At 42.4% G+C, this 26961-nt stretch overlaps 1 protein-coding gene across 1 annotated transcript in view; it reads left to right on the top strand.

Annotated features, from left to right (window-relative positions):
- KLF7 (KLF transcription factor 7) overlaps positions 1-21553 on the top strand; it is a 60833-nt gene extending 39280 nt beyond the window's left edge. The window contains exons 3-4 of the mRNA XM_052792687.1: positions 10402-10525; positions 17392-21553. Of these exons, the coding sequence (XP_052648647.1) occupies positions 10402-10525; positions 17392-17443 (176 nt within the window). The 3' untranslated portion in view covers positions 17444-21553. The remainder of the gene's footprint in view (positions 1-10401; positions 10526-17391) is intronic.
- The last annotated feature ends 5408 nt before the right edge of the window (positions 21554-26961 follow it).

Here is a 26961-nt window from a genome sequence, read left to right on the forward strand (position 1 = left end):
AGCTATGATCTGTTGTAAACTGACTTTGATATGAATGTGGTACATGTGATAGAATTAATTCTTTGCAAAACCCATAGAATCCCAAAGGTGATTCTTTTCCTAGGCTTTGTTCGGCTTTGAATGTGTGTTAGGAAATGTGTTTCATACAGAAAACCTCTGTATTTTTTTAAATTTTGTCTCTGAAGATGCAGCGTCACCCAGCAATAGAATTTCATAGTACATTTGTGTCCTCCTTTAGTTACACTCATCTGGCAGCATGAATGACCTGGGTGGTTTCCAACTGGGTGGCTTTACCTCCCTTAGAGCTAAGGACAGGTAATGATTTGTGCCTTTTCCAAAATCCAGCTGAGGAAACTTCCTAGCCGGTAAAATTAATTATCTTTATTTGCTGCCTTGTGCTTTTCAGACCAGGCTGCTTTGTTCACCAAGGTTTGCCCAGCAGCGTTGCCAAGACCTTTCTGCCACCTCCAACCCCAGGACAGGGAGAAAGCACCAGGATGGGATCTCCCTCAGAAACATCATGTGCCTGCCACCGTGTAGGTAGCCCTGCCTTGACACCAGGGCAGGCTTCACTAGGAGAACTTGCCAGTGTATTTTTTAAGCCCTAGCACACGATTTCCCTTCCACTTCCACCCCCAAATGTGACTGAGTGAAAGCATCCTGGGTCTTCTTCCATTTTTCTTTTTGTTGTTGACAAGACTGGGAAGCAGAAAGGAGTGTATGTTATTTTCCCCTTGTGTTTTATTCCTGTGCTGTCTCTGCCAGTCTGCATCATATTTTTTTGGTCATCTTTCTCCGATTTTTCAGTGGCAAAAGGGAGAAAATGAAGATGGTGAAAAACATGAGCACTGTAACAGTTGGAGCAAAACCCCACAGTCATTAGCAAAAATACGGAGCAAAACCATTTAAAATGTTAGCATGTAAAAAAGGGGGTGTTTATTCCTCTTAATGTTTTTTCCTCAGTTCTAGTCCCTGATACATGTGTTTTATTTTTTGCCTGGAATATTTGCCTTTATATTTTGCCTGGAATTTGTCAGAAACTCTTGGCCTATAACGTGGGTGTCCAAAGAGCACATCTTTGATACGCTGCTCCAGATTATGTAAATATGCACCATGTCCCATAAAGGGCTGTCTTCATTGTTCACCCTCTGGGATAACTTAAAAAAAACAAAGGGAAAAAGTATATTTCATGGTCCTGGAAAAATCTGACCCAGTGAACTGCTGAATTTTTTTCCTTTTTCATCTGTTCCTTCTGCCACTGCCACCTTGCCTTGCATCTTTGAGCTTGCAGAGCTCCACTGAATCTGAAACTAAAAGCCCTTATTAGAGGAGATTTTTTTTAAAGTTCTTGCCGCTCCTCTGGGGACCAAAGTAATGGCAGCTTGAAGCAGCAGAGAATGTGTAATTAGGGCAAACAGCGATGCCTCGCATGATGGGGAGAAACAGGAGGAGAGGAGGGGAAGCGCGCAACAGCCCGGCGTGCACAGGCTGTTACCAGGAGACCCCGGCACGAAATGCATGAGATGCAGGGTGCTAATGGGCCAGCCCGCCGCCGGGGGTACCGGCTCGACCTGCTGCACAGCTGCTTCTGCCCTCCTGTTGCCAAGCAACTCCATCCTTATTTTTTCCTTCTAATCTTTTTTTTTTTTTAATTCTCCGCCCCCCCCCCCCCCCCCCCCCCTTATTCTGGAGGCTTAATTGGGTAGTTTCGCTGCTGGTGTTGCTGCCGGGTGCCTGCCTGGGCCTGCCGCTCTGCTGCTGTCCCCAGGGCCCGGGGCTGGGGGAGGATGCGCTGGCAATTAATGGGGCAGAAGCGCGGGTTGTGCGCCCGGGCTGGCGCCGGCATCCGTCCCCCGGCCCTGCTCCCTGCCAGCCGGGAGCTTCCTTCGGAGGGGAGCTGCGGAGAAGGGGTTTGAAAGGGGAACAGCGTTTTGAAGGCTTTATCACTCTCGGTGGGAGTCTTGCATAGACCCAGGGAGATAAAGCGTGGTGTTCCTCCCCACCTTCGGTGCTCAGCGTGTATGGCAACAGGCATTCGTTAAATGCGTCCTCCTAAGTAGAGTAGAAAATGGAAAATTTCCATTTCTTTGAATGGTGCTACATGCTTTGCTTTTCTCTGCTTTTCAGCTAGCCAAGTGGGCTTTGCGGATGTGTGTTAGGTGCTTGTGTGTGTGTAAGACATAATGCTGCAAAAATTCATTTCTTTTCGTGTCCTGAATGGCTACATGCCGAAGACTGCTGCTGGCTTGGTAGACAAGCTTTGGCACGGCCCTTAGGGGCTAATGTGGAGCTTTGAAGTTTGTAGAAAGACTGATTGGACATTGGGTCTGGTTCTTAACCTCTTTTCCCCCATCTCTAATATAGACATGATCAGAGCCATCTCTCTATAAGGGCACTGCTGACCTTTTTGGATGAAAGGAGCTGTACATAGTTCATGGAAATGTACTGCTTTTACACTTGATCATCCCTGCCCATCTAAAAATAGGTACAACCTTCTCACATTGTGTATTTCACAATCCTGTCACATTCCTCTTCTGCCCCATACTGTCTCCTGCCAGCTTTTCTCTTGTGCTTTGTCACCCTTTCAAAGGCTTTTCCATCTTGCCAGCAGGTGGCAAAACTGTGAATAAAATGCCTTTTTTTTTTCTTTTTCCTCTTTTTGGGTAGAAAGCATGGGTGAGCCACTTAAGCACTGACCACTGCCCCCCCTTGCATTCCTTTGTAATAATAAAAATAATAATTAGGCTTTCTATTGTCCGACAAAAATCAATTAGGAGTATATTGAGGAATGAAAGGCTCAGAAAAGTATCTGAAATTGATTTTTGTAATTAGTTTTACTGGTTGATGGGTTGCACGCACATACGCTTAGATGTTAGCATTGATTTCCAGAGGATGTGTGTATTAAATAGCCTGCTCTTCTTTTTTGCTAAAGAAATGAACTTATTAATCTTAAAAAGAGGGTGATGATGTTGTGCGCTGAACTGCAGCTGCTCACTAGCTTTTCTGTAACCTCACGAGCAGAGCAGCTGCCTGAGCCATGTGATGGTAACTTGCTGAATCTAGTGTGAGAGTGGGGATATTTAACAAGGAGCAAGTCTTGGGCTACTCCTCTTCTGTGTCTCATATTTGACAAAGTGTGCATATGTAATGAGGGAGGACAGGCATGGGTGTTAAGGAGACCCGTCTGGTTAGATTACATTTTTTCAGGAGTCCTTAAAACTGATTGTCCTTCTGCAACATGCTTCTATTAATTATCACATAGCTCTTTACATAGGAAGAGAGGAGTGACCAGTAATGTTTTCTGTTGTGCCATGTGCTGATGTTCAGCTAATTAAAAGAATTATGGCTCAGCTTCATTGGTATGCCATGTATGTAGCTTGTAAAGCTCTCAGGGACCCTTGGAGATGAAGAGTGCTACATAAATATAAAATATTGTTAACGTGATGTTCCACATTAGGTGTCCCATTGTGCTGTGGCAGACTTCCGTAATAAACTGCAAAGCAAATTCGAATGCCTGCCTGGTGTTTCTCTGCAAGGTGATCTGGGGGGGCTGCTTCTCACTGAAAACCACACCGGCTTCTGGCATTTCTGAGCGACTTGCGTCTGCACCGACAGCATCCCTATGGGCACTGGCCTCTGAAGGATGCCTTGGGTCACCCCACAGTGACACCGCTGCTCTCTGCAGCAGCACGGTCCCAGTCACCAGCCCAGGAACAACAGGTCCCAAAAGGATTTCTCAGAAAGGGCGGTGAGGAAAGTCATTAAAACACTCTCTTAAAAAGCCAGTGATTCTTCACACTTTTCTTTGCATGGCTCAGGCCCCCAGAGCTTCCTTATAGGAGAAATCCAGGTGAGAAATCTTGCATTTAATTCCTTTTTCAGTTGTAACTTGCAGATTGTCTGGTTCTCCAGGAACACCAGTCTTGGAGCAAGCGTAGCTAAAGCTGTCTTTCAATACATATTTTTAGCCATTGAGGCTTTTAGAATCAGTTTCATTTTGAATAGTTTTTAAATCATAGATTTTAAAAAGGAAGGAAATGTTTTGTGTTTCTCTCATAAAACCTTTTTTTTGGATCCTGAAACTATATGTAAATAATTCACAGTGGATTAGAACACGTGGTGATTTTTAAGGAGGTGCTTCTGTTGTTTTCTGAAGACACTTTTGCATGCTAGTTTTATGTAGTTACGTAGCATGATATTAATGAGCTCTTAAAACATAGTATAACAAATATCTTACTTGAATGGCCTTCAAAATGTGTATACAGACAGGATTTGCAATTTTTTTCCTCAGTTTCTTTAAGCATTTTTTGCTAAATCAATCATACTGACAAAAGGAGTCCCATGACTGTACCATGTTTTAGCCTGTACCTCTCCTGTACCACGGAGAGATACCAGCAAGGATTTTGACTGTGATTCTCCTCTGAAGTTCACTGCCGGACTGTGGGCTTAAACTACTTGATTGTTTTACTAAGTGCACTGTAATTGACATATGTTTGTGGTGTGGTATTTAAGGTGGGGTACAGGGGAGGGATGAGGAAATAGAGATAGATGGATAATCATAATATCTTTGTTTACTTTTAATTCTGTAAAGATACAGGGTGAAATTCAAGCCTTAATGGGCATTTTTCCAATGGCTTTGATGGAGCCAGGATTTCACCCCACAGCATTGCCAACTCTGATCTTATCGTGCACATCCCAAAATCTGGAGGGTTTTCTTAAAGTCCCTGCTCTTGAAATCCAGGGAACAGAGAGCAAACTCCTTTCTCTGTATTTCGTAATGTTTCTAGCCTGCAGGGCTGCAAAGAGAAGTTTAAAATCATGGCCCTAGGTTATCTACAAAGCAGAAGGCAAATGATCTCTAAATATTATTGTTTTCTTCTTTAAAATCTCATTATTTCTATGGGAGAGTGGACTCGTGACTTTTTAACCCTTGGGGCTAAATAATGCAGATAGGAGATGTATAATATGCCCAGTGTCCATTGTGTGCTGTACTTTTGTGATCATAACAGTGTCCTCAGCTGATCTTGGTTATGCACCTCTGCATCGTGTAACCTAATGTTTCTACTAATCAGCCTGTGTTGAAACACCACTGTGAGATATCTGTAGCAAATGCTGCCTTACTCCTTGTACAAAAGAAATATCCCTGGGACTTAGAGGGTGCCTGCGGGATGTAGGCGGCAAGGACAGGGAGTCTCTGGATTTTGAGAAGAGGCAACATCCCCACTGCTGTGTTTTGTGAAGGAATATTTATTGCGAAGGCTTGTATAGGGTTTACAATTAACTGTGTTGGAGAGAAAACCTGATGTTCTCTGTTTTGTGCCTGGAGAGCAAAGATACAGCTGCCTGCAGCTGAGCTGCTTGCCTAGCCCCCTGTACCATCAAAGGAGAGAAATTCACCTCCGATTCCAGTCTGACCGGGGTCTGATGTGTCACACTCTGCACATGCCTTTGCCTCCCCATCAACTTGAAAAAGGGCCATAGGTGGCTATTTCGGATGATGGCTTTCAATATCTAAGGTTGCGTGAGGCGAAACTCACCAAGACTGCCAGAGGCTAGAAAATGGAGGGAGAAGTCCCAAGGACCAGTGTGGTGTCTCCATCACAGAACCAGCCCAGCTCTATCAATCATGTTTTGCTGGGAACCTGGTGTCTGTTTACCACAGTAGTGTTGCTGGGATTGTGTGCTTGGCTCTTTCGTATTTTCAAATGATAAATTTTTGGCTTTCAAGAGAAAGCTATACCAATCATTTGTTTATTTTTGTAACTAGGTGCCTAATATTTAGTCTTGCATTTGTCTTAGTCACCAAAGGAATAGTGACCCGATTTCAGGGCTGCCAAAGTCTGATGGATTTCTGTTATGACTTATAAATTCTAGCTTCACTATTGCATGCTTCCCATAAATTTGCAAAGGTCTTTGTCCTCCAGTTAAAGATTGGACCAGGCTGTATGAAATAAAGAGGATGGAGGGCCAGACTGTACTGAAGTGTGCTTTGGGGGTACTTTTAGAAGAAGAGCTAGGTTGTGTGAGGTGCCATAAACGGAAATGAAACAGCAAGCCTATTCCCCAAGTACCCCAGTCTCAGGGTATGAAAATATTGTCCAGGAAGATGAAGAGATTAAAATGGGCTATGGACCATAGGACAGAGCCACAGTGAAGAGAGGCTGCTTCACAGAAGTATGCAGTCACAATGGACTGAAACCCTAGAGCATATCTGAAGGGCTAATAGCATTTCTGTACCACTAACTTTTCTGATCATAAGGTCCTTCTAGATCAGTAGGTTTCAGCACGGTGCTCTGTGCGCTTGCAGGCATGCACAGGCTGCTTCTTGGGGATCCTCAGTAAGCAGCTAAGGATGTGTCTATGTGGGTGTTTTCTGGTGATCAAGTGTCCCCTTTTGAGGTGAGTCTTCTGGTTGCCCCCATTCGCTGTGCTTTGGTTTAGCCTGGCTGGAGCGCAAGCGTGGTTTTGGATGGCCTGTCCCAAGAGGTGCTCTGCAAGTACACAGCTGGCACGCTTGACCTACGGATGGGCTCAGGCCACAGGACCAGGCTGCGGCTAGCCAGAAATAACACTCTTCAAACGCACGCAGTGAGGATGTTGGGTCCTGCATACCGACTGTTTCACTCTGCAGCTCTCCTTTACTGTGCTGCACTGCTCTCTGATGCACATGCTGCCCAAGGAAACTGGAATGTGGTCAGCAAGCTTGAAATCACTAGGTAGCCATCTCCACCTCCCAGGGAAAAAATTGGAAAAAGCTGAAAGCCACTATTCTCGGTCAGTTCTAGAAGATTTTCCATAAGCAAATGGTACATTGTTTTAACACTAGTGTTCATCTCAGAAAATTGCATAATTCACTGCTTGAATGTGTGTCTGCATTGCTGGCTGTCTGCCCTTCCCAGGTGCATTTGCGGATGCGTGAAAGCTGAACCAGCCCCATGGTGTCGAGCACGTTCTGAACTGAAACAGCTGAGTATTTAACAGCTGCATATCTGGGTATTGGCTTCTTTTCGGATATGCATTGGCTCCTCCGTTGAGTGCATTTGTATAAATGTGGATTTATGGATTTGTTTAAGCACTGCACAGATCCTTGTGTTGAATAAAGGTGAGTTAAGGACTAGAGCCTCCTTCCTGGGAGTGGCTCGCAGGCACGAGTTTTAAGGTTATTAATTTTGAGGAATTAGAGCCTGAAAAAAGTCAGTGTGGCACAGCTCCGTGATGTTCCTGTTTTTAATTGGATTTTGAAGCTTGTAATTAATTTGTTAAAAAGGGGGAGATCCTGGCCCTGTAGAAGTGAGTGGGAGTTTTGCCATTGCCTTCAGCAGAGGAGGATTTCACCATCTATCCTTTTACTATTGCTAATCCTGTGCAACAACAGAAGAGCAGCCTGGCACATGGAAAGGATCTTTCCCATTTCTTCTTCTCCCTGCCGTTGCCAGTAGTGAGGTAGGAGGACCCTCCCCCCCTTCTCCGTTCCCATGCTTCCTACATATGTGCATCTTGGCAAGACACGCTTTCATTTCATTTTCGGGTAAGGTGAAAGCAGCCATTAAAGAAGCAGTTTTTTCTTAGTCTTCACGTGCAGAGATACGGAGGTCTCTCTCCTCCTGCCCTCTCATGTTTTTGAGTAGCTGCAGGAGGGCAGGAAATCTAACCTCTTTGAGGTCTCTGGGTCAAGGAGCTGTCTGACATGGCTTTAAAGGTCACTGTGCTCCTTTGCGTTTATCTTGTGCTGTGTGGAGCACTGTATGCCAGCATGCTGTCTGGAGCACAAAGAGGTACTGTCTGACATTTTGTGGAACAGGGCTTGAGTTACAGAGGAGGAGCATCTGAAAACAAACTCAGCTCAGGGCTGTGCAACACCAGACCAGGAACACTTGAGAGAGGAGCCCCTGCAGCGAGTAACAGAGATATGTGGCATCCCATGGGTTTACCAGTAATCACGCTTGGCATTTCTGTCTCTCGTAACCTATATATAGCACTGTACATTTTCAAAACTCTTGACAAATGTTAACAAGCCAAACTCGGCTTCAGTCCTAATAGCCCTTGTTTCACAGAAGGCCCAGGATGTTTTTCCTTCGCCCTTCTGCTCTGTAGGCGACTGTATCCTTCAGACTGGCTGTACCTACCAGATTTGGCTGAGCAGCCGTCTTCTGCGTTTGCTTTACAGCTTGTGTAGCAAACATGCACTGCAAGGCTGTTTGTCTGCCTTGCTGTCTCCACTCTAAGGTAGGCACTAGAGAGCGTCAGAGAACTGAGGAAGCTGAATTATCATCGAGGATTGTTTACTGACAGCTTTTAAATATAGTGCATGAACTGTTCAGGCAAAACTGGTGCGCCATCATCGACATGACCAGGGCTGGGGAAATCCCTTTTCTCTGAGAAAGGGAGAGCAGATGCAGTATGCCAGGTAGGATGTCAAGGGCTGGTGGGGGAGAGCACTGCAACTGTAGTTCTGGGGCCAGCACTGGTGACAATGTTTGAATTACATACAGTTGAGTAACCAGGCCAGAAACAAGACACCAGCACTTGGCTCACTAACAAGAAGTTTCTTGCCTTTTTTTTTTTTTCCCTGAAGAAGTCCTATTAAAAGAAAAAAAGAACAAAAGGCAAGTCTGCAGAGATGACCAGGCAGGCACAATCTAAGTGGGGTGGTGTTATTGTTGGCTCAGTCCATCGTCCTGTTGGGCATTTTCCCATGGTGGACTGCGGCACACAAACAGAGACATCCAGGCTGGCCTTTTGGCATTCAGGGACTGAGGCACAAATGGATATTTTGGCAAAGTCTTGCCGGCTGCTGCCCCTCTTCATTGCTTCACCCCAATGAATCTTTTAATTGAGCTACTGAGCCAAAGAAACTTCTCAGAGGCCAGTAAAATGGCTCAACTTCAGTTAACGTCTCAGCCCACTCTGCTGTTCTCTGTGAAGCAGAGCTGCCTGTGCAATAAGAAGTCTGCAGAAACTCACTCACCAGAGAACAGCTTTTTTAAAAATGTATTTTGACGCAATTCTCTTGCCCTTTTCACTTTTCTTGCTCTTTTGGCCTCTCCAATTTGTCACCTTGAAATGCATAGGTCTCCCATAATCAGATCTCACTCCTTTACTTGCTGAATAGACATACTAAATATAGAAATCTGCGTCTCTGCACTGAGAAATTTGTCTGCTGTGGCCAAGTGATTGTTTCACGTGACTGGCATAGAGAAATCATACAGACTGCAACTTCAGTTTGGTCAGTGGTGGGTTTTTTAAGATCACCTTCTTAGCAATTTTAAGAACAAATAAATAAGTAATAATCCCTTCTCTGTTTATAATACCCAGCTTAGAAGCTTGGTAGTGAAAGTGATTTCTTATTTGCATTTTATCTCAACTCCCTCCTCTTCTAATACACCCATACGGTGCTGACTGCGTGGGGAATAGTGACATGGAGTTCATACAGGAGGAGATGCACTAGAGCATGTGTTCTGGGGGGCAGATGATAAATTTGCATGCACACGAATACATGTACACTGAATAGGAAAAGGGGAGGCATAAGACCTTGGAATTCTTCATCAGGTGTTAATGACTCCACGGATGTTACACCATGGCAGACTTTGATCCGCAGAGACTGGTTTGCATTAGAAGATAGGTAGACGTGAACACAGCAGACCAGAATCTCTCCTGTTTTAACACTGCACCGTTTCACCACCTTCAGTGGTATGGTTAATATTTTGGGGCAGGGTAACGGCTGGTAAAGGTGTAGTGCAAAAAGCCTGAAGGACCCGCTGATTTAAAGAAGAAAACATTTCTGCTCTCGCAGTCACTGTCCTGATGCATAGTTTCTTGAACCAAGGAACAGTTTTTGTTGTCAGAAGCAACTAAAGAAGGTGCAGTCCTAGGGGGCAGTGGGTGTGAAAGCTTGAGGGGAACAGAAGTGAGTCTGGCCAAATGGGGGGTAAATGGCAGCTGGGGTGAAGCATGCGATGCAGTAGTGGTGGTCACTCTGGAGTGGTGCACACCTGCAGTGTGTTCAGGTGTTAGTACAGCCACTCACAGGTACCACAGTAATTCATCTGGCAAGGGTAGAGTGAGCTGAAAAGCTGGCTGAAAATCAGGCTCCAGCCACACAGCAGGGGAGGCATTTGGGGACGTTCTGAGGGCTTCTTTGAAGAGTAATTGACTGGTTTTGTTAGAAATGGAAAATAAAGTTGTGCAAGAATTTTACCAGCAGTAAAATTTGGGCTGGATCCATCCTCAGTACAATGCATCATAAGCCCTAAGTTGTTTCCATCCCACACTGGCCATGAATTGTGTGATGGGCTAACCTGCCCGAATGGGCAGAGGCGTAGGTGGGAGGACACACGGCTTGCAAGTTGAGTGCTCAGTAATCCTGCTGCCACGCTGACTGTTCTCTCCTCCCCTCCGCAGGTGAGAAGCCTTACAAGTGCTCGTGGGAAGGGTGCGAGTGGCGTTTTGCACGGAGCGACGAGCTCACGAGGCATTACAGAAAGCACACGGGTGCAAAGCCCTTTAAATGCAACCATTGTGACAGGTAATGCAGCTGCCTAACACGGTGTTCAAGCAACATGTGGACTTTGTGAGTGGCATGGAGCCACCAGCTCCCTGAGACAAGAGACCTGGCTCCCAGCAGAGAGGCCCCTTCTGGCCTCCTGTCCCAGTGCCTCAATCCCCGAGCCTAGGAGGGCCCCTCCACTCTGCCCCTGTCCTCTCTGCCTGAGTGGCCAGGCAGACTGGCAGAGGGGGGAATACTTACTAAGCAGCCTAAGCTATTTCCATCCCACAGCACAGAGAAAGATGTGGGACCGGGTGTAGGTCTGACTGAAACCTGCTGGTGTCAGTTGTTGGCAGAAGATTCAGTCCACAGGGCAGCTCTTGTCAACACTCTTAAAGCAGAAAAGACACCCAGAGGGCCCTAGACCACTTCAGTGATGGACCTCTCAACAAAGCATCTCCACAGCTTTCCATCTCCTGGTCCTATAAGCCTGGTGCCCTCGCAAAGGCAGAGCTCCCTCTGTTTGCTCTGCGTCAAGGACTACCTCAAACACCACTGCTGGCTGCCTGCATTTTGGCAGGGTGGGCCTCACAAGTACGTGGATGTATGACAGGGTGGGAGGGAGTTGTGCCACAAGTGCCTCAAATCTATAGGAAACCTCTAGGAAAAAAACACTTAATTTCTGTATGATCATTGTCTTCACTTACCGCTGAGTCCAGGGCTCCATGCTTCCCCAGATGTAACAGGGGAGAGTCAATAAAAGACAGCAAAGGGCATAATTTTCAAAAGCACAAGAGTGATTTAGGCACATCTTACAATTCAAGTTCATGGGGTTGTTTTGTGTAGGATCAGTGATCTCTGCACGTTCCTGCTAATTAGCGAATCTTTTCCTACAGTTTTAAATCTCACCCTTGACATCTGTTTGATGTGGGAAATACTCTGCACCTTCATTCTGTGTGGGCCCAGATTTAAGAGCCTGACAGGTGCCCAGAGCCAAGGTTCCTGAAGAGCCTGTCATGCGATAGTCCTCCTCTGGGCACTCAGAAGTGAGAAGCCAGTTTTGCCTGGTGAGCTGAGCTCCCAGCAGCTCCCAGTGAGAGCCATGGTTGCTGCCGCTCACTGCTGATTCCTTTTTGCAGTCCTCACTGCTTTAGCTGCTTGAATGAATGATGAACTCGTCTGAAAAATCTGGTCATCCTTGCTTGGTGCTGAGCATTTTTGAAAGCTGGGTTCTTTGAATTTAGAAACAAAACCAAAAGAAAACCCTCCTCCCCATCCCCAGTCCCAATTGATAAGAAATTAGGGTGGAGCAAAAGCAATTACCCCTGTAATGACTCTTGACAGCACTGACAAGATCGAACAATGAGCACTTCTCCCCCTTGCACCCCCCCAGCTGGAGATTGGCAGTGCCCTGGGTGAAACCTGGATCCACTACTGAGTAATCAAATAATGTGCTTGCATCTGAACATGTTATCCAGCTAATCCTATTTATTTATATTTTTAAAAGAGGCTTAAGAAAATTACCCATCTTTTTAATGCAGCACTAAGGTTCTCTGTTCTGATAAGGAAACATTTTGTAATACAATAAAGGCTTTAGGAAGCCTCTGGGTACACCAGAGCAGCAGAGAACATGCCTGGAGAGAGGATGTGTGGGACATAAACAAGGGACCCCATCCTTTTATGGGAAAGAAATTTGATCATTTTCACATCCTGCCTTTCCAAGAGCTTCATCTCCTTAAGTGCTCTTCTGCCCTTGTCTCCCCTCTTCCCGTCCCCCTTCCCCCATGGAGGGCTTCCTCTTGGATTATCTTTTGTTTTATCCCTGGATTATTTTTTGTTTGCTCAGAATGGGGGACAGGATAAGCCAAGTACGGACCTGTGGAGTTCTGCTTTTGTATAAGCACCTCTGTGAAGGAGAACAGTTGTGTTCTCCGTTTTAAATGTAAAGCATTGCCTTTCTCTTTTCTTTCCTCTGAAGAACAAACTAACCATCCTGGCCCCACAAACACACACATGCACACACACATGCACACAAAGCCCCAGGGTTTCTGTGTCAGGACAGACAATATTTTGAGCAGAGATCTAAAGAAATACAGTCAGTATTTTCAACTCCTCAGTCTCTTTCAGCCCTTTGTTAAGTATTCATTCATCTCCCTCTACTATTATCCCTTCCTACCTAGGTTTTTTCTTTGGCAGCCAACTCAGTCACTGCAGTTAAGAGATATATTCCTGCAATCATCTAATGCATTTTCTGCTCTTCAGCTGAATCTGTAGATGAAGGAAAAATACTTATTAATAAGTTAAGAGTGCTGGGCATGGTGCACTGTTAAACTCCATGCACATACCATCTGTGTGTGGTGGTAGGAGACAGATTTGTCTTTACTCTCCCAGTCAGTTGTGCAAGCTCATAGAGTGACTGCCTGTTCTTCTTTTGGCCCACTCTGCCGTACCACTATTTTTCCTTCTTTTCTCATTCACAGATCTCTCTACTAACCACCTATTGCAGATGTCACCTCAAGCAAGCACTGAAACATGTGCCTAAATTTGTCCTTAGCTGTTTAGGCAGACTTTTAATGTTAAACACCCTCCTTCCTGAGCCAGGGTTCCCAGCTGGAGAACAGTTTCTCCATATTTGAACTGCTACCCTTTATTGCACCCACCATTATTGACAGGAGTTGTGGTCACTCCCTCAGACATCCAGGCTTGCTACACTTTAAGGAGCCTTTGGATTTCTTTTAACAACACTGACGTAGCACAAAACATATGCCTGTTGTTCAGAGGTGAAGGCCATACCTTGGCAATCAGGGCATGAAAGTGGTGATTCAAAGAGCAAAGAAAGGGGATGTTGTGCACACAGTCTGGCTGCAATTCCCTTCCCAGCCTGTTTTCAGATGTGTTTGTGTCTCTGACTTTCTGGCTGACATCAAAGGGATATTAAATATCCTCTTTGTACAGGTCAATTTTTAAAGCAAAAGAGATAAGAAGACGTGATTCTCTTCTGCTGTCCCAGCCCTATCCCAACACCATACAGCCCACAGATCACATTGTTAGTTATAGCTGGCAAACTACCACTGGTTTGAGTAGCACCATATGTACTGCAAATGGTGTGTGGTTTGGTGGCAGCAGGGGAGAAAGAAGAATCAGCGAAAGTGGTGTGGAAAGCAGTGTACAAGTCCCTAGTGCCTTCCAGACATCAGGGATGTGCTGATTATTAGCATTCCGAAGGAATTTTGCTCTTCAGAAACACAGGCTGGGGTTATGTTCCTCACACAGTGCAAGCCCTCAGCTGTCCAAGGGGAAGAGGAAGACTGGGTAGTGACACTCACTTGTTCTGCATAAATATGTGTTTAGGAGATAGCAGCTTAGTGCTAGACTATTAGGGTATATATTCCTCTCTGTGTGTGTGCGCACTCATGCACACGTGGTTTTCTTTTTGACAGCAAGCTAAGAGCACACTTAGCTGGAATGAACACATCCCACAGTGGAGAATCCACAGCTGGTAAGAAAGATGGCTGAGCAATATATTCTCTTCTCATCGTAGTTACCTTCCCTCTTTCTCCTGCAGAGGCTTCAGTGCCGAACAGTACTGTGTTGCTAAGGAGATAGAGCAAAAAGAGAAAGGAAGGAATCATGTTTGGGAGCAGGGAATTACGTATCACACATTACTGTATGAGCTGAACTGGGGGAGAGATGGTGGGGAAGACTGTGATGGGCCCACGTACAATGTGCAAAGCTGGTGTTTGAACTGGAAGAAGCGTAGAGCCAGAGTTGTGGAGCAAGGTCTTGTCTCACAGGCAGGACTAGAGACCAGCAAGCTGCTGTTTTTTAATTTGTGAAGGAAGGAGTTTCCCTTGACAGCTTATCCTGTGGAGCCTCTTCCACTGCTGCCTGTAGTCCCAGAAGGAAAAAAAATGTGTCCACTGACCAATAGCTTTTTTTGGCAGTGTGATTTAGCTGCAGAATTTTGTAGGGATTGTTTTACTGATGAAAATAAATGTCCACATCCACCAGCCTTACCAAGAGATAGAACTAACCAAATTAGTCAGCAGGAGAATGTGAAGAATTAGTATTGTACCATTTTATTAGCTATAAACTAGCAAATATGGTACCACTTTATTAGCTATAAAAATATTCTAGGGCCGAAAAATATACTAGATGCTAATACTGTGGTTACTGATGTGAAACAATGTATTGAATCCACATTTTTAACAGATCTTGCTGTGCTGTGACTCAGCATACTTTTTCCTGGGTTGCATGTATAATAGAGACAATTGGAGAGGAAAAGCCATGCTTGGGTGGTGGTCTTACGACTAGTCCTAGACTGAAGTGCCAGCTGGTGCATGTCTTTTTGGCAGCCACTCAAGCTGTTGTTTTGTTTTGCAGCCCTTGTAGCCAGAGCATGCTGCTTTCTCAGTTTAGACTGACGAGAGAGATGTTGGTCCAAGGATGTATTTTGGCACCCTAGGGCTAGAAAATTCTAGCTGTGCTGAGCCTGCTGTGTTGAAAGCCAAATGTCCATTGTCAGATTCACGTCTGTCTCGCTGTGCTTCATGTAGGAGCTTGGAGGAATGCAGCCTCCGTCCTATTTTGAAGTCTTTCTTTTTAATTTTTGCCACTCTGAAGGTATTAACCCCCTTGTAAGCTGCTACAAATCAGTAGAGAACAGCTGACTTAAGCAGAGCTATGTGCATCCACAGAAGATGAGTATCTAGCTTTTCTTGCGAAACTTGCCTTCTTACAAGGTTTCTGTGTCTTAAAAATGCGCCTCTTGATCGCTCATCTCTGTGTGTAGATGCAGATAGATTGCCCGTGCAGGGGAATACTGCCAGCAGGACAGGAAAGATCCCCTAACTATTTAAAATCTCTTCATTTTTATAGTTGTTCTCTTTCTCAGCCTTTCTCTGCTTAGGGTGTTTATCCTCTGGGTGTTTGCCTTTAGATTGAGTGTTCTTTTTTTAATCTTCGGTTTTTGGCTTTTTTTACTGAGTAGTTCAATTCATTCTTTTACCTTCTTCTTTCTGAAAAATACAAAATACTCAGCTACTGGTTTCTTGGAAATACATTCACTGCCCATGTATGAGCTATCCAGATTCTCACAATAAGCCATTTGGATATTCTTCAGACCAGTATCGGTGGCTCTTTTATACTCTAAATCTGTGGGGCAGTGAAAAGACATTCCAGGCAAGTCAATTCTGGAAGTAGCTTTTCATGGTGCCCCTCAGAGCCTACAAAAACAGTTTTCTCAAAAGCCACAGATATGTGGGGTTTGTGTGATATTTATAATAGATGTTTTTTGGTATTAGTAAAAATAAATAAGCCAGTGTCTTGTGGCTTAGGGTGGAAAGAAGACAAGCCAAGATTTGCAGGGAACTTGGAAACCTCCCATTTTTTAGTGCTCAACTTGAAGTATCTAGTAGAAGTTTAATTTCTGAGAGTGTCTGAGTCCTGCCACTCTGACAGTCAGGCTCCATTTTAGGGCTTTGGGGTAGGCAGTCCAGAACCACTGCCTGCTTGTCCTGCAGTTTGCTCTCTGGTGCCATACATATCTTTAATGACACTGTGACAGTGGGTGTGAAATGGGTTGGTGCTTTCAATCCCATTCTAATGGGTATGAAGTTGACAAAATATTCTTGCTTACTGGCAGTCTTGATAAAATGGGGTATATATTGAATGACGGAGAAGAAAAACACTTGTCCTCCTGAGAACTTATTCCCCTGATCACTCTGACAATATCTTCGTGAAGTGCCTGAATTTGGGCTGCTGTTCCTGCTGCTGTGAGTGCCCTGCAGCATGTCTACTGCAAGGCAGCTGTTTTAGAATATTAATTCCTGATTAACTCTTTGTGGGGTTGCTCTTTTCCTGGACTAAGCGTGCTTTATTCTGAGTATCTTAACCCACTTCCCAAGTGGATTAAGTCATTTCAGAAGAAGGCATTCATAAGCCTTTAGAGAGGGAGTTAATCAAGAATACATGCTTCATTTCAAATTCATGCCCTACCTTATTCTCAATTAACTCCAGCCCTAAAACTCAACTAGTTCTCTAGGGTCGCCACTCTAAGTCCATCTCATCAGCATCCATCTACATGTTCAGAATGTCAAAACATTACATTTTCTTGTAAGACGGAGAAAAATGGCTTTGTGGATAAAGAACAGAAGTTGAAAGCTGAAGTCCTGGCATTTTTTTCTGGTTTTACTATACTTCTTGTGTGATTTACAATTTCCTTGCCTTCTCTATCTCTCAATTTTCACTCTTACAGAATAGGCATAATACCTTATCTTCTCTCAACATTCTTCAGGGAGACAGCGCTCATCAACATCCACATATTACCACCCAGATTCCCAGCAGAGAGAAAGGGAGAGATATATAGCCTGATGGATTGTCAGCCTCCAAATTCTGAACCACCTTTCCTTCCAGTTTGGAGTTAGAAATGAGAATTCAGCTTTCAAATCTGGCATCGTACTTCGGTGCTTGTTGCAACTGCTGGGCACCTGAGAAAGCTGGTGGTTTTTTAAACTGGTGTTGCTGTGTACTTGAGCAAAACTGACTTGTTTTATTTCATTTCTTTATATGCACACACACACTTACAGTAAATATTTTATTTTATGCTACAGGTGCATAGATGAGCACTCTTCCCTGATGTTTGACTCAGTGAAAGAAGAGGGAGGGAGGGAGAGGAACAGAGAAAGAAGGAGAGTAGTCTGTTTAGCTGCTGAAAAGCCAGGATAGTTGGCCATCTGTGGTCACAGAGGTCAATCACACAGGATTTGGTGGTGATCCATGGATAATCTAAGGAATGTCTCTAAACTTGGATATATATTTCCTCCTGTACGTAAGGAGGAAGGAACAGGAACCCTGTTTTCCCAAATTCTGTATTTATTTCATTTCCCACTTGCTTTATTTTGCAGGTGTTTTTCCAGGTCTGATCACCTCGCCCTCCACATGAAGAGACACATCTAAAAATCAGTCAGCTTGGCATGGATGTCATCTGAGCTAAGTGTTGTGCGATGAAAGTGGAACTCAAGTTACAATGCGCTACCTTGCAGGAGAAGAGAACTTGATCACATGTAATCCTCTGTACAGAGACCACACGCTCACACTGTCATGCACCCAATTATACTTCAATACGTACATCGGTTCTTTATGCCTTGCCCCAGCTGGATGGGAGAAGACGCAGGCGAGGAAATGGTGTAGAGATGAAGTCAATGAGAAGGAACAATTGCTTACAGTACTTCATCCCTCTTGGATTTGTTTCCTGTTTTTGCCAATGGAAATCAAAGAAAACGGAGGAGGCTTCCCTGCAGGTGGATGGCAGTAGGAGGGGCTTATTTAACTTGCTTCTCAATGCAACTCCATTGGAGAATATGTCATCTTGAAGTTGCATATTTGTAGCACTAACTTTCTTTTTAAATAGATGGGGGGAAAACAATGACCTAGAAAACCAAATCCCAGTTTGGTAGCCAAAATTAACCTCTTGGTTCATTTGTTCTTTGTCTGAGAATTCCTAATGTTCAGTGCGTCAGACTTCTCACAGACACTTTGACCTGTCTTGGTTATGGTTCTTCTTCCTAGAACTGAGCTATTGAGATCCTTTTAAGTCAATACCAGTGGCCTTAATGGCAGTAGACTGTGGAGTGACACTTGTGACACAAATATCCTCTTTTTGGCCTGAGTTTATGTAGACTTCACGGAGGACTATATTTTTGTTGGTTGTTTTTATTTTAATTTTTGTTTTGGCTATTGCACAACATATGCACTAGGGACTCTGGAAGCTGCTGCCATGATGGCTAAGTGGCCAATGGATAAACCCCTGAGAAACAGCACCTAATATCTCTGTAGGCCTCACCTTATTGCCATAGCTAGGACTTATTGTTTATTTGTTGAACAAAAAACTTTAAAAGCTTATTTGGAAGCTTAAATATTTTTTCTCTTTTCTCCACGAACAAGTGATCTTCAGAACTCCTTGTCTTCACCTGGATATTGGTCTGGGACTGGCCACACAGGCATGACTACAGGATTCCTTCCGCACCATGTGAGCATGTTAGCCACAACCCACAGTGACTTAGTGATGAATTATGTTGCTTTTTCTTGCTGTTCTTCTATTAACCAATTTCAAACATTAGACTTTTGTTTGTGTAAAGAGCACCTGCAGACATTTTAATTTAAAGATAATGTTTGTTGAGCATCTTACACACAAAAAAACCCAAGCCAAAAATCCTGCTCCAGTCTCTGAGTGGGAAATCGAGAACCTCTTCCAAGTACAATGGCTTCATTCAGCGTTAGCCTTTTAAAGAAATTATCAAAGTCCTCCTTTTCCATTCATCAAGTTGATGCTGTAGCTCACTCCTATATGAAAAAATGTAACAGTGTGAACGGTGAAGGAAGGGTTGGATTTTACATACAGCAGTGAGGCTTTTCCAAATGATTGGTCTAAAGTATTACTAACCTAGAGGTCCATTTTGGCCTACTGTGTGAACCATCAAGGAGAAGTGGAGGTCTCATGCTCACCCTTCAGTCCTATTGATAATATGATTTCGTTGGCTCAAAGTGGATTGAAGTCTTCATTACAAAAGAAAAACAAAAAAATGTATCTTACTTAACTTGCATTTGAAACTATTTGGCACTGGCCCTGACTCCAAAGACTGCATTTAGGACCATAAAAATGGCCTATGCAAGCAGGCAGGTGGTCATTAGGTTGTATATTTTGTATATTCTGGGACCATCCCTACAAGATGTGTCTAGAAGTGAGACAAAATGGCGCGTGGTCCACAAATGGTTGCTGCTCTTTTATACTGTATTAGCCAACTGCCCTTCTTTGACTGTTTTGACTCATTGACTGTTAAATATTTCCCTTAATTTATGTTTTGGGAGGTAAAACTGTACTCTTAGGGGAAAAAAGAACAAACAAGAAACTCAATAGATGTTTAAGAGCCGTCACCGGGATCCTTGGCACTTGAATTCTCAACATTTTGCAACCTTTGGTTCCAGTGAGAGATTGAATTTACTCAAAAGATGCTGTTTTTCCTCACAGTTTTCACAAAGCACTGTGACTGTCAACTGAACACTTTGGGGACAGGGGGGAAATACGATGTCTGGCCCATATGGCATGAAATATGGACCAAAATCAAACCATCTTTTAGGGACAATGATGTAACATTCGTGATAAGAGCATGAGAGAGAGCAAGAGAGAGTGAAAGAAAGAAAAAAAAGAAAGAGAGAAAGAGAGAGAGAGAACGACAATTGAGTTTATTCCAAAGATTTAAAACTAACTATACTCTATATGTGTATATATATATGCTTATATATATATGTATACATTTAAAAATTGCGGAGCACTGCTTGCTGACAATCTCGTATTTCTCTACTTCTGTATTTGCATACTTTTTATGGCCATTCCACCCAGCTGTTCCACTGGGACTGAGGGCCCTAGAATCCAATTTATGTTGGAATATATAGAGCATCCTGCCAGATGTCTAATGGGAACTGAAACCTAAGCTGTGTGAAACTGTAGAGCATCCAGTCAGTGCATTAGATTGAAAAAAGGATAAGAGAATCCTAGAATTTCATTACTGTACTGTCCTAAAGTGTGTGCTCTCTAACCCGCCACTATGATATTCATTGGCTGTGAACCTGCATAAATATCCTCCTTTGACCTCTGAACACACCTGCCTTTAGACATGCTGTCAGTAGTCTACAAACCTTAATTATTAAGTGACAGTTTAAGTACCAGACTCTATTTAAAATTGAAAAAATCAAGCAAGACTGTTTATTTACTTCCAGTTGTCATTTATGGCCTTGTTGACATCTTATTTAAATATGGCAGAACAAGGGCCCCATGGAAAAAACATGCTGAAATATCTGATTATTTTGTTCTAGAGGCAGGCCTACATCTAAATCATAGGTCCAAATAGCCTAAAAAAACATAGAGAAGAGGGCAATAGGAGACTTAACCAGATTTAAGATTTCTCAGGCTCTCTCTGTAGCTGGTTTTGAACTCTGAAGCCAAATTTTGAACTTTGGGACCATCTCTTCTGTTTGTAAAGGGAGATATTTTTCACCTGTATACATGGTATACTCAGTCAATCTCTGGACTTCAGTTTTGGGGTGCTCATATGCAAGTGTCTTAGTCATTACTAAAATTTTGAACCATACCATAGCTGGTATTTTGTAGAAGGACTCTCCATTTTGGAAAGGCATAATTAGTGACACATTCCAGGATTCGTTTTTTACAATGACAAGGTTTGTTTCTTCACAGATATTTTAAGCTGTGCACTTCAAACTTGTCTAATCTGTTATAGCTTGATCCTTTTTGGGCCTGTGTCTCCGTGCTAAAGTTGTACAGTTGTCCTCTGTTTGTGAACTATGAGTAGAAACAGACTAATGAGGAAACACTAATCCTCTCTGTAAGGCTTCTTGGAAGCAAACCCATAAATAGATGATTTGGTGACAGCTGAGGACCAAGTTATCCAGCTGTGGAAAGGAGAAGCTTAACCTTGTTTCCTTCATGCTAGATTTATGCCTATTTGCAAAAGAGAAGCCAGTATAAGAAAGTCAGATTGTGGTTTCCAAGGCCATGGAACTATAGGATGAGAACAAACTGAGACAAAATCGTGTACATAGAGGAAGCAACTAAAGCTGTTTTTGTGAATAGCTAAAATTTTGGAGAAAAGCAGTCAGTCATAGAATCATGCAGGTGGGAAGGGGCCTCCAGAGGCCATCTTGGCCAACCTCCAACTAGAGCTTGTTGCTCAGGGCCATATCCAGCTGAGTTTCAAATATCCCCAAGGATGGAAATTCTACAACCTCTCTGTGCAAGCTGGTCCAATATTTGACCACCTTTACGGTAAAAAAAAAAAAAAAAAGTAAAAATCCGTGTGTCAAGTAGGAATTTTCCATGTTCCAACTTGTTTTCATTGCCTCTTCCACTATGCACCTCCAAGAAGTCTGGCTTCTTCTCTACACCCTCTGTTAGGTATTTGTAGACAGCAATAAGATCTGCTCTTACCCTTCTCTTCCTAAGGTTGAACCATGTCTCTCAGCCTTTCTTCATCCTGGAACCTGATGGTCCTGGTGTTCCGGAACCTGATGGTCCTGGTGTTCCAGAACCTGATCTCCATGGTGGCTCTCTGCTAGACTCGCTCCAATATATCAATGATTTTCTTGTAACGGGGAGACCAAAACCAGACAGAATATTCCAGATCAAGATGTACTTCATATGTTACAGTGTTGATGTAATTTATTTATTCTGGATTTTTCCATTATCTAATTGAGACAAGCTATACTCTATGACAAGATTTTATTTTGAAAACTGACTTATGAAAAGTCATTTAGGAAGTGCCAGTATAAAGATTTTTCTAATCAGATTTGCTGAATCTGTGTATAAAAATATGCTTATAGAAGTATGCTTTCTATACTGCCAGCTCAAGGCCTGGCAAGCAAAATTCTGGTTTTCCAACATAATCACTGCTGTTTTAACTTAAACAAAAGAATGTATTGTTTCACTCATACTGTATCAAATATAAAGACACATGATGCTGTATTTTAATCACTTTTTAAACCAAAACAACACTTCAGTGCATCTTTGTTCTGTTTGTTTTTCCCCTTAGGAGATAAAGAGCAACTTAAAATATCACATGTATTTTATAAGGATTGGTCTAACAGAAAAGGGGATTCCAGAGTCCAGAATATTTTTCATTATCCCAGAGTTGTTCTTTTTCAATAGCCAGTACTCAGTCCAGAAAATTTTATTACCTGGATAAATAGGCAAATGAAGAAGAGAAAGGACAGACTGAAATCCTAGATTCTTTCAGTGTCTTGGACAAGGCCCTGAGCAGTCTGATCTAACAAAACTGGTTTTTAAACAGAAGGTTGAATTAGGTGACCTCCAGAGGTACCTTCCAACATTAATTTTTTTGTGTTTCTATGATTCATTTCAGATCTCTCACTGATTAAATGTGTACTGGTTCTAGTTCTTCCCAGTCTTGTGCTGACGGAACAGACTGTAGGACAGGTCTGTAGGGTTTCTCTCAAACTCTGATAGTTTCATCCTTATTAAACTTTATAAGCCTTCTTCATAAGGGAGACTTAGAGAGGAGGAAATCATAAAAAAACCCCAAACCCTCAGCAAACCAGTTTGAAGCAATGTCATACCATGAGATGTGTCACAGCTGCAGGGACCAACCAGATATTATGGAAACAAGTTTGCTAGCCTGGAGGACCCATGTGATGTCTCAAAAAATGGTTTCCAGGACCTGAAATCTAAGCCAACATATATTTCTACAAAGGCGAACATTCTTTTTTTTTTTTCCTTCATTCTTATTTTCCTCAGACTTTTTGGAATTGGGTTTACTGGTTTTTTTAGGCTAGCACATATTCACTTAATACGTGGAAAGCACTTACCAAACACAGATGGGGAAGAAGAACCTGAATGCAAGAGGAGCCCCCAGGACCTTGCTTTTGGAACTGTTTTGACTTCAGGAGTAAAACATAACTAATCACTAGGGTGTATGGCTAAAGTGGAGTTGATCAATATGATAGTTGCAGTGATTGAGTGTATCTTATCTGTGACCTTTCTGATACCTACAGAATCAGGCTTTCTCCCTCATTTTTACCTGGCCCTAGATAATTTGGGCTTTTTAGCTGTCTAACACAAAGGTTGCTCCTCCTATTTAACATAGTTTGTTTATCTGTGTTCAAAAGAGGTCATAATTGGTGCTTTTGACAAAACTGATGAAAATCCAACTTGCTTAAGTGTTTCCTTTTCTCTGCCTGTTCCCTTAATGTGTGTCAAAATCTTTACATTTAAAAAATAAAAAAAGAGGAAAATTTTGTAAATAATTTTATTTTACTAGGCCGGCACCCAGTGGATCAAGGGCTTTTATTCTTGATTTCATTTAGGACTTGGCACATCCTGTCATTCCATCCAGTAAGACTGTTTTTAAGCTTTCATATCCTGGGTGATGCCTCTAACCCAACTCTCTTTTAAAGTACTTTTTGCTGATTTCAGATAGAATTGCACTTGCAAAGGTCCCCACATAACAAGAACAAAAACGATGCTTGACAATAACTCTAGTTAACTCTGTCTTGAAAAATGAAAATTATTTCCTCCCAAGATACTACAACTACTCATTGACAAGTCTTGCCTGTCTTTCATTAGCATTAAATCTATGCCTTCTTGAATGATCATTTCCAGATCAAGCTTGGATATTCTTCTTCCTTTTGTCACATTTGTGTCTCTTTTTATTAATAATTTAGGGATGACTACTGCAGTCTTTCTCCTCCGCAGCTCTACACTGGCTTCAGCGGCAAGATTTAGCATTCTAACAACTGTAGAATCTGGCCTACTAGGTACTAAGATCTGTCTTACAAAGCTGAGACTTTCTTCCTCCCTTAGAAGAAGTAGTCCAGGACATACTTGTGCTATATAAGTTATATATATAATGATATACTTGTATATATAAATTATATACATAAAAATGTGGAGATGGAGGGGTAGGCTGCCTTTATCACCTCAAGAATGGGTTTCCCTACCTGAAAACTTTCAAATGCAGGTGTCATTTTTCAAACAGGGTTTTATAGTTTTCCTTAATGCTTGTTAATGGCATTTTTGGTGTAATAACTGAAGTTGTAACTCTTCGTGATTTTCAAAATGAAAGCTTTGATGATTTTTTTTAAGTGCTTTGGTCCTAACTTCTATATACTGCCAGAAAACAGGTTCTCCACCCTGACTCTGTGTGGGTGTGGATGTACAACAGTATACCGTATATACCTACACAGAAGAGGAAACTGAGCTACTGACTTACAGTTTGTAGTAGCCAAACGTGCCTATTGCTTTGATTTAGGGAGGGCACTTGCTGTTGCCACTGCATTTTAGGAATCATTTCAGCTTCTGTAGGAAAGTTTTCAACAATGCTGGGAAATACATGTTGCTGTGTACTGTGAATGAGTAGGCTGCAAATTTGGGGGTTGGGAGGGGAGGTGGGAAGGGAGGGGAATGAGGGCTTAGCATGTACACACTAAAAGTGAAATAGAATGGACAGAAGGGTGACAATTTAGCCTTTATTGTTGGTCTCTTGGGGAAATGAAAAGCTAACATGCAGTCCCTGGAAGGCCTGATGGCTGAAGGGCTGATCTTTACTTTATATTTTGCAACATAGATTTTACCTGTTGCTCTGTATTTTAAACCCCAGGCCTGTCAGATTCTGGAAGTAGATCAAAACACTGGTTTAAACACTACTTTGTTACCAAGGCCATGTCTCTACCAGGGAAGTTGCCCTACATTAAAATACCAGTCTAGCTAAAATCACTTTGTAGCTGCACCTATTACTTGATTGCCTGGATTGAGTTTGCATTGGCATCCTATGCAGTTAAGCTGAAGTGTAAGAAATGCTTCAACCAATTAAGATACCTCTACAAGAAGGTTCTTGCACCAATTTAAGTACCTGGTTTTGAAATCACTGCATATAAACCATGACAGCTTTTCTCTTAGAAACAAGGCCTTAGTTTAACTTGTCTACTCATCTAGTTGAAAAAATAATAATAATGCAGGCTGAGATTTTTTTTTCTTGCTTTGCAAAGTGGCCTGTTTTCTTTCTTGTCCTTTGAAACCTTTCTTGCTCTCTACTACACATTAAAGTTTTGTTTGGGGGATTTTTTTTTTAGCAACAACAAAAAAGGTATGAATGCTCCCTATTTAAAAAAAAAACAAAAAAACAAAAAAACAAACCAACATTGCTTGAAGGACTTTCATTTTGCACTATAATTTTTCTTTTACCAGATGTGTCTGACAAGTGCATTTTGGAGATGCCCTCGGTCACGTTCTCTCAGGCCTACTCTGGTATTTCTAATATATCACAGAAGTACCCAATCTTGTAGCCCTCAGTTCTGCCTTTTTTTGACATTTTATTTTTTTTAAGCTTTTTATATATATATATATATATATATATAAATATATTACTTTGTCAGTTTTTTTGCTGTACAAAAAGTCTTAAGATTTAAAAATATTATTTGTATTATATGATGGTGGTATGTTAATGTTACAAAATTATTAATGAAGAAAAAATTTATTTTTGTTACTGGTCTGTTTCATAATTCTTTTTTAAATTGGTATATTGTAAGATATCTATGCAAAAATGTTATGTGACGCATTTTTATTTAAGAATGTAATATGTGTAATAAACAGTAGAATGTGTTTGGCCTGACAGTGTTTAGTGTGCCTTGTATATTATTTCTTTATGAAGACTTCTGTGAACAGTGAAATGGCTTTTGAGTATCAGCTAAGGCTATGGTTCTGTAAACAGTTATTGACATAAAATGTATAACTTCTAAGTATGCTTTAGCTTATCAGAATCACATTTTTTGATTTAAATAATTTCTTTTTTTTTAATGTATTTTATAACAGTTCAAGTGTTGCTTATATTCATGCTGTATCAGATGTTGCTTTTGGAAAAGATGTTCAAGAAGGAAGTTCTTATTCTTAAAAGCTGACCAGATTTGGCTTGTAATACTGCTTCTGTTGGAGTCAGTGACTTCTGTTATTTAACAGTTTACACTGGTTGAAGATTTCAGCCAGTATTATTTTTGTAAGAGACACAGAGAACTCTTGCATTGCATTTTCCATGCCTAGCTTTAAACATCTGTCAGTCAGTGGTCAAAACAGGACTAGACTTGGAGGCTCCTGAGCACTAGTGCTATGCTCTAGGCCATGTATCAGGCTGTCTTGCAGGAGTGCAGTATTGTTCTCTTTCCCCCGCCTCAGTCATTTAGTCTCCCTCTTTAATGTCTGCAAAATTGCAAGCACAATTGAATCCACCTGGATGCTCAAGTACTAAAAATGTATTTAAGCAGTAAAAACAGTCATTCTGAGCACAATTACTTTGCAGTGTCATGGCATAAAATGAAATTACTTTTTCAAGTCAGGCCGGTATCCCTTTAGGTTTTTGCTGTCTTGTGCTCACACACTGCAGCAACCTCAATGGGCATTGCATATGAATATGCTGTAGGGCTCATCTGATGCCAACTTGCTAGCTTTTATTTCTGGGACAACATGCCTCACTTGCCCTGTTGGGAAACTTGCTAGGGCTGTTTATGGCAGACAGACAGAGCGCAGGATTCCACTCCTGACATCTGCATCTAGAAGCCAGTTGTCCATTCTAACCTACTCATTTATACTCCCTCTGTAGCTAATGAAGAGAAACATATCCAGAGGTGACTAACTCCAGGGGATGAGTTGAATGCAAAAGGAGCTGAGGTGATGTCAAGCATTTCTGGAAAGCCACATGGTAAGTTGGAAGACAAAAGTTCCAGTGATGCCCATGGCTGCTCTGGTCACTCAGCTTGGACCAGATGTTTGATGATGGACATAATTTGTAGTGTTTGGGTGTATGTTAACAAACAGCTCTTAAGCACTGGAAAAGGGCTCAGCACAGGTAAAAATTTTGGGCTTGTGTTCCAAGTGGTCAAAACTGCACAGTGCTCTG

Source organism: Harpia harpyja, chromosome 7, assembly GCF_026419915.1.
Source record: "Harpia harpyja isolate bHarHar1 chromosome 7, bHarHar1 primary haplotype, whole genome shotgun sequence".
NCBI lineage: Eukaryota > Metazoa > Chordata > Aves > Accipitriformes > Accipitridae > Harpia > Harpia harpyja.